We start from the raw sequence: 8590 nt of genomic DNA, 5'->3' as shown, positions 1-8590 counted from the left end.
CTGTACGAGTCAAAAAGAGGGCTGTGAAAATATTTACAGACTCCTCACATTCTAGACATAAATTGTTTCAAATTGTACCCTCAAAATGACGCCATAGGACACTGTACATCAGGACTACTAGACACAAGGACAGTTTTTCCCCACATACCATCACTCTGCTAAACAACTAATTCCCACAACACTGTCAAACTATCTAAAAAGGCACTATTGCCATCATTATTCTCATCTTCCCTATTTCCTATCTCCTTATGACCATAATTTTGTTGCTTATCACTATTGTTGTATATGTACCTCAAGAGCTTACACACCGGAAGCAAATTCCTTATGTGCCTAGTCACGCTTGGCAAATAAAGAATTCTATTCTATTCTATTCTATGCTATTCTATTCTATTCTATTCTATTTGGTCCTAATCACAATGACCCCAAAATCTGAAAAGGTCATTATGGTATATAAGTACAACTCATTTTCACATCACCCATTTTCACTAGCATTGTAAAATTACATGCCAGTGCATAAGGGGCAGAGTTTGTATTACAATATTCCAATACAGATTTTGTGTTTTATTTTGCCTCTCCCTCTAACACCTTTGATTGGAAGATAAGCTAATTAAAATAAATGCAGTATTAAAGAAATATGTTTATTTCTTTGTTCAGTAATCTGTTAGCTAATTGGATCATATTTTGTTGTCTTGAAAATAGACCAGTTCATAGAAGTGATTTTAATGCCCTTTCTTTCCGGATGTGAAGAAATGTGAAGTTTTAATATGGCAATGTAAACTTTATTTCAACTTAAATTGTTTTATACTATAACATTTTCTAGGAATTCATGTTTTAAAATGTTGAAAACAATATTTTGCTTATATGTAAAATATATAACAATGTGACAATATAATCTCATATATAGCAATAGAACAAAGGGAAACAACTGTGCCATTATTAACTATAAAAACTTTACCAAAACTGCTTTTATATTTCTGGTGTCATTACAGAAACAAACATTACATTATTTTGTCAACATCAGCAAACCTGTTGAAAGGGCTAGTGTGTAAATTTAGATTTAGAAGCTTACCTGCCATACAATAAAATGCATTACACACTTAAACAAATAGAACACACCCCTTTAACTTTTAACAAAGAGCTATTTAAAAACTGAAAAGTAATCTAACAAATAGAGCTCACCATAGATAAAAATATTTACATTCTCTTTTTTCTATTATTTTTTTCTTCTTTTATGTAAAACATTACAACACAGCTAAGGATAAATTCAGAAAAGTGAAAATGGCTTTCTGTTTTCTGAGGCAGATTGAAAACCTTTTAGAGTGGATTGCTCAGATGATCCAAAAGCAAAGGGAAAATTAAAGCCTTCTTTCCCATCTTGAAAAACCTGAGCAGAAGGAAGTGTTGGAAATGCAAATGTAAATGAATCTTCGTTATCCATTTTCCCAAAGAAATCTCCTTGAACAGAATAATACTCTGAATTAATATTTGATACAGCATATATCAATAACATATTAATATTGATTATAAGCCATTATTAAAACAAAAAGCAAAAGAGTATTCCAATTACAATACATTAGACTCTCCAGAAATATTATAAATTGAGGGGAGATGGCATTAGCTCATGGATGGAGCTCTTTTTAAAATATTTTTGTTTAAAAGATAAAGTCATAGTCTGGCTCTCAATATAAATGCTTTTAAGTAATTTATGAATAAACAATAGTCGCAATATATTTCTACCATGAAAACTTACCAATATCTTTGTGCGGAGAAATTGGATTTATATTTCCAGCAGAACAGCTTTCACCTGGCTAAAAGACCAAGTGAATTCATTAGAAAATGGCACATTAGGTATATGTCTGGGCAAATAGGATAAGAAATGAGATAAGAGCATAGCCAGTGCTAAACTGGCCATTGACGCTCTCAATAATACCAAAGAAGAACTCATTAGCTTTATTCATCGGGGGGGCGCGGGGGTGGTGGTCACAGCATCAGTCAGAGAATCTCTGTAACAGAACTTATCATTTTTAAACGTGTTTAATACCTCTCTAACAAATTAAAGACGATCAGCACAGCTTGTGGAAGCAAATCCGTAGTTAATTATGTGGGGTTATTTTGTCTGACCTGAATTATTCAACCTAATTAGTGGCCTCATACTCTAATTTCTTTCCAAACATGTTCTATGCACCAGGAATAATTATTTACATTTCCATCCTATCCCTTGTTTTCTTATATTTTTCCTAAACTATTGATTGATTGATTGATTGATTGATCGATCAATCAATTCCATCAAATTACTGTTGACTCTTAATAACCACATATATAGACTTCCTCCATGACAATCTGCCCCTCACCTGATCCTGATCAATAGTGCACTCTACAGAAGGCTATTCAAATGTTTTAGGGATTTTTGACTTCTTTACCAGGACTCCAGATCACAAAAGTGGAATTAAAATACCAGAACCAGGTTGGTTCTTCCCCATAGCAACTCCCTCATTTTTCTCATAAAATTCATTGTTATATTGTAGGTAGCTGGACATGAGGCAATGATGGAGGATTTTAATGGTATCTTCAGGAAATACTCTCTTAACATGTAGCAATGTCTTCTTGAATTCTGCTGATAAATTGATTAGTTTTGATGTGTTCTCCTTGATTTTTGGTGAAGAATGAGACCACATCAAAACTAATTAATCTATCATCAGAACTGAGTTTATTGAGTTTCTCAACAAAGTGAGTGGAATCCTTGCAACTGCACATTGAACAGAACAGAATAACAGGATATAAATAAAATCAAATGAAAGACATAAACATAGCATAAAACAATAATGCTAACGAATCAAATATAAAAATGATAATGTACCATCCAATAAGGAGCATTGTGAAATGGTGACCTTAACTGGGGCAGGAGGGAACGGCAGTGGCAAGAGTGAAGCCAGGTCATGGTCTGTGAGCCAAGGTAACGCAGTGGTTAAATGCAGCACTGCAGGCTACTTCAGCTGACTGCAGTTCAGCAGTTCGGCTGTTCAAATCCCACCAGGCTCAAGGTTGACTCAGCCTTCCATCCTTCCGAGGTGGGTAAAATGAGGACCCGGATTGTTGTTGGGGGCGATATGCTGACTCTGTAAACCGCTTAGAGAGGGCTGAAAGCCCTATGAAGCGGTATATAAGTCTAACTATTGCTAACTATTGCTATTGCTGTGTGCATCAACCAGGCCTTTTGCTCTCATTTCCTTGGCTTTAGCACAGGGCTGTCAAACGCGTGGCCGGTAGGCAGGATGCTTCATGTGCTGGCCATGCTCATGCCCAGTTTAGCGAAAGAGAAAAAAGTCCCGATACATCATGTGATGCCAACATGACACCGCAAGTTTGACACCCCTGCTTTAGCACCTCTTTGTTGGCTTTCTTCCATATAATTCTAGGTATTGATCATGATTAGTCTTCCTTCTTTTATACAAGAAGTTGGGATTTCAATCTGAATCTTGTCAATTCTAGCCAAAAACTTTAACCAAAACACCAGTGAATAGGTTAATCACCCTAAAAAATACCTGCTCTAATGAACTCTCACTTCCAAATGCAGAAGAATCAAAAAAATTAAATCCAGGTGACTGTGACTTTGAGGTAAACCCAGCAAGAAAAGAAAAAGCAGGTGACTTGGACAGCAATCCTTCACTTTCTGGTGGAAATCTAGTACAATGAAAAAGAAGATATGAATATTAAGTGGAAGTTAAAATCAGAAAGATCCTGAAGAAAGGCAAAGTTTGATGCAGTAGTAAACTTTGAATTAACAATGCTTACAGTTCAAATGAAGTTCTCATCTCACAAGAGTCAGGGGTTTTTGGAAATATGTTAGGGTCTGGAGTTTTTGGAAATATGTTAGGGTCTGGAGTTATTAGCCCTGGAACTGATACAGCATCTGCATCTCTTGTTGAAGAATAACATCCAGGTTTAGTAGAAATTTCTGTCTGAAAATTGAAAGATTTAAATTTATTTATTTATTTTATAAATGTATATATTTAATTTATATGCCTCCCATCTCACCATCCAAAGCATATCCAAATTTGTAAAATCAGTACATAAATGATGGAATAAGAACTGAAGTGCTTCTTTAGAGAGAAATTTACATAGATTTGAAGCTATTAGTCTCCTATGCAGGTATGTTACATGAAGATCATTTTTCTCAACCAACTGCTTTCCCAAAAAGTACAATGCAAGAAATTTAAAGTAGCAACCATCAAATCAATTAACATTAGCATATATCTGGTTTTCAAAATTATTGAAAATCATTTAATAGAACAATGTAACAAAAAGTTAAACTAACTTGAGATATAGCTGCAGAATCCACTGATATTTTTTCATTTTGTTTGTAGTCAGCCTTTTTTCCTACCACAGAAAATTATATTTTATAAAAATCAAGATAGTGTAGCATTGGTGATTATACTGGGACATTATTGAAGAAGAGAAACACATGCTGCTATATTCCAGTCATGTAAATGTATATCAGATTTTAGCATCAATGTCAGAAAGATTGTAAGACGCAGGGAGCAGAATACCAAACAACACTCAATCACTAGATTCATTTCCCTGAAATTGTGGACCCATGGGAAATTCGGCACCTAGAAAGGGTTTCCCAAACAGACAATAAAAAATGAATGTATGAACTGAGAGGGTGAGAGGTCAAATACTCCAATGGCCAGTTTAAGATGTTGGGTATAACAAGGTGAAGAGCCAAGCATTTTAGAATTGAGAAGGGAAAAAAAGAAGACCTCACTTTACTCAAAATTCATTTCTTGCCTCACTCCAATATGTGCAGTGACACAACTCACCAAAGCAGTATAATGGTAAAGGTGCTGGATTGGAGTCACTATGATTCAGGCTCATTTTTCATGGCATTAAGTGGGTAACTCTGTGCCAATCAATTTCTCAACCCAATCTCTCATGAAAGGTGGTTAAGGTAATAAAATGAAGGGTGATCCCTAAGTATACCACCTAAGTATGTTACCTAATAGCTAAACAATCTAGATATCTGGCCATAGGCTTAGCCACTCTAATAAATGCTCATATATAATTTAATTTTATTCATAATTTTACTGATCATTCATATTGTGCATTTTTTAAATGATTCACTGTTCTGCTTTTGTATTTTGAAACACATTTTATATTCTTAAAAAAACTGCATTAATGCCATATTAAGATTAAATAACCGAATAAAAACAGTAATACAAATGTATAAATATAATTTTAACTGGTCTACTTAATCAAATATTTAGTAATATTTATATGAAATTGCTTATATTGTTTCAGAGCAGCTATAATGAGTCTCCCAATCTTTCTAAATAGTATGGAGTGAAAACTATTTTGTCTCTTATCAAATAGTAAATGGCAATATATATAAAATGCATATTTTAGTAAAATTTTTACCTTTTGTATTTTCAATGTTAAAGCACTGTTTAGTAAGTGTGTTCTTCTGATTAGCTAATAATCTGAAACAATTCAGAAAATAATTAATTTACATAAGCAGAATTATATATTTTCATAAACTATATATTATTAATAAAGATAGGATGATTGAAAAATTACCTATTTGATATTTCCTTGGGATCATTTGTTATAGATGAAACTGTTCCTACAATATTGGTTTCTGAATTATTATATTTCTAAAACAAAACAAAACAACATGTATTTCAAATTAAGAGTATAAAAGTCTGATAGAAGACCCATTTATTCTCCTACAGCACTAAAAATAATACTCAGGTAACTCTTATTCCTCCCTACTACTACATTCCTTACCTTTTTGTTGAAAGGAAAATTGTTGTAGTTAAATCCCTGTATTTTTAATTGTTTGCTTTTATTTATTTTATTTTTAGCATGTCTTAAAGAATTGAACCTTGGGTACTTGGACCCAACTTATATTTTAAGTAAGTTTCCTGTTTTTCCTTTAAATTTGTGTACCATACTGTACTGTACTTAAAAGGAAACAAAATGCATTCACTCTAAAGGATTTCATACAGTAGATAGATCTGCCTATACTGACCTTGTGTCGACTTAGACAAAAAGAATCCCAATAGAATGAAAAGAGAATTGTTTTTTCAAAATTAACTTTAGATGCACCACATTATTTTTAAATACATTTTATTGTGCTGAACTAATGGATGCATATTACTCATTCTGCTTTTTGTTTGCATACCTGATTGCATACCTGATTTTCATTTTCCATATGGTTGAAATACATACTAGTCACTGTTGAATGTCCTGCCAGATCCTCTTTCTTTTCTGCACCTGTATTATATAACATTATGAGTTCTATATTATTAAGTTGATTCTCATGTAGAAATAATATAAAATTGACATCAAAAGGGTAATTATATAGTAGTAATCAACTTATAGTAAAAAAAAAGATTACAATATTTGAGTAAAGGTTTTTGCTGTTTGCACCCACCATAACACAAAATTGTTCTGGCAACACATTTTTAGCCATATTTTGGTGGGGTATTTTTACCTGAAGCAATATTAACATGGTGTTTTCCCCTTATTCCAACATGGCTCAAACAAACCTGTTAACATGTTAGGAGAGAAGATGTCTGCAATGACTCAAGGCAGAGACTGGAGCAGTAGGACATCAATCAATCAATCAATCAATCAACAATCAACAACCAGAATAGATTTGGAAGTTTTCTAGTCCAGTCCTCTGCTCAAGCAGGAGACCCTATACTATTTCAGACAAATGACTGTCCAGTCACTTCTTAAAAAACTCCAGTGATGAAGCACCCACAACCTTTGAAGGCAAGCTGTTCCACTGGTTAATGGTCTTCACTGTTATGAAGTTTCTCCATAATTCCAGGTTGCTTTCTCCTTTGTTAGTTTCCATCTATTGTTTCTTATCCTGCCCTGTGATGCTTTGGAAAATAAATTGACCTCCTCCTCTTTGTGACAGTCTCTCAAGTACTGGAATATTGCTATCATGTCTCCCCCAGTCCTTCTTTTCTCTAGACTAAATCCTGCAACCAATTCTCCAAACCCAAATCCTGCAACCATTCTTCATATGTTTTAGTCTCCAGGCCTTCAATCATATTAATTGCTCTTTTTGCACCTTTTCCTAACTCTCCACATTTTTTGTAATGTGGTGACCAAAACTGGATGCAGTATTCCAAGTGTGGTCTTACTAAGGCTTTACAAAGTGGTGCTAATACTTCATGTGATTTTGATTCTATGCCTCTTTATATAACCAAGGATTGTTTTGGCTTTTTTGACTGCTGCTGCACACTGCTGACTCATGCTTAGGTGATCACCCACTAGGACTAAAAATCCCCTCTCACAGTTACTATTTTTGAGTCAGGTTTCACCTAATCTGCACTTGTACCTTTGGTTTTTCCTGCTCAGGTGTAAAACCTTGCCTTTCTCGACATTAAATTTCATTTTGTTGGATAGGGCCCATTGTTCAAGTCTGTCAAGATCTTTTTGGATCATGAGCTTGTCTTCTGGGGTTTTGGCTATTCCTGCCAGCTTAGTGTCAACTGAAAATTTGATGAGATCCACTTCTATTCCATCATCTAAACCATTTATGAAGATATTGAAGAGTACTGGGCGTAAGATGGAACCCCACTGTGGTACCCCACTGCTTACTTCCCTCCAAGTAGATGTAGTACAATTAAGGACTACTCGTTGTCTATGGTTTGTCAACCAATGAATCAGCTATAGGGATTACAAACGTTGTGCTGATACAAATTTGTGCTGACCTTCTGCAAACATCCAGCTAGTATAGGTACTAGAAAAAGAGGGCACTAAGGGTAGTTCAATGATGCCCAGAACAACAGAACAATATGGACATAATCTGGACAGCATTCTACTAAATTATTCAGATGAGAGAAATCAGGGCAGCTATGCAATCTCAATAATGAAGAACAGATGGATTCTATGAATATTCACCAAATAAAATTACAAATGTTGATGGCTATACTGATAAAATATTTTAAGAAACGTTCTGTATCAATTTAGATTTTGGAAGTACAACCATCTTGTCCATGTTCAGTTTGAGATGGTGATGACACATCTAGTTTAAAAACCTATGCCAGGCTCTTGGAAAGGTATGCCCACAAAGGATGTGACATTTACTTCTCATAAGAGGAGAAATTGGGCAAAACAGAGCTCTATGTGCTCAGAGAAGGACTTTATCTCTCTCCCTTGAAGAGGAAAGATGACACATTACCATAGGAAACAGAATCAGTTGTATTTGACTAACTAGTTCCAGTATGACTGATGTAGAAAAACATCTATACTTCCTGCAATAAAGATATCAATTATGCAGGGAAATACCTTAATATATTCTATAATATTCAGATATATACATAAATATTTAAAGACACAGGTAAGTGATATCACAGGTTGTATATATGCTGTGGGGAAAATGGTACACATATAGCAATAATATCCAGCACTATCCATAGATGGAATATCCAACATTCTACCTATGTTTGTATGTATGCATTTACTTCCCAGAGTCCCAGAGACTGTAAAAGTAGTCCTTGACTTACAACCATTCATTTAGTAACTGTTCAGAGTTACAATGGCATTGAAAAAGAGACTTAACTATTTTCAT

The 8590-nt window shown here is 34.3% G+C and overlaps 1 protein-coding gene across 1 annotated transcript in view; it reads right to left on the bottom strand.

Annotated features, from left to right (window-relative positions):
* Positions 1–1185: 1185 nt before the first annotated feature.
* CUNH14orf39 (chromosome unknown C14orf39 homolog) overlaps positions 1186–8590 on the bottom strand; it is a 30649-nt gene continuing 23244 nt past the window's right edge. Inside the window, exons 12-19 of the mRNA XM_087704777.1 lie at positions 6194–6273; positions 5575–5651; positions 5416–5477; positions 4316–4377; positions 3793–3959; positions 3543–3681; positions 1751–1808; positions 1186–1455 (exon numbers count right to left, since the gene is read on the bottom strand). Of these exons, the coding sequence (XP_087560903.1) occupies positions 1265–1455; positions 1751–1808; positions 3543–3681; positions 3793–3959; positions 4316–4377; positions 5416–5477; positions 5575–5651; positions 6194–6273 (836 nt within the window). The 3' untranslated portion in view covers positions 1186–1264. The remainder of the gene's footprint in view (positions 1456–1750; positions 1809–3542; positions 3682–3792; positions 3960–4315; positions 4378–5415; positions 5478–5574; positions 5652–6193; positions 6274–8590) is intronic.

Source organism: Thamnophis sirtalis, unplaced genomic scaffold (genome assembly GCF_051295495.1).
Source record: "Thamnophis sirtalis isolate CommonGarterSnake01/CBP01778 unplaced genomic scaffold, rThaSir2_p1.2 scaffold_1, whole genome shotgun sequence".
NCBI classification, from domain to species: Eukaryota; Metazoa; Chordata; class Lepidosauria; order Squamata; family Natricidae; genus Thamnophis; species Thamnophis sirtalis.
This window is presented reverse-complemented; position numbering and strand designations above follow the sequence as displayed.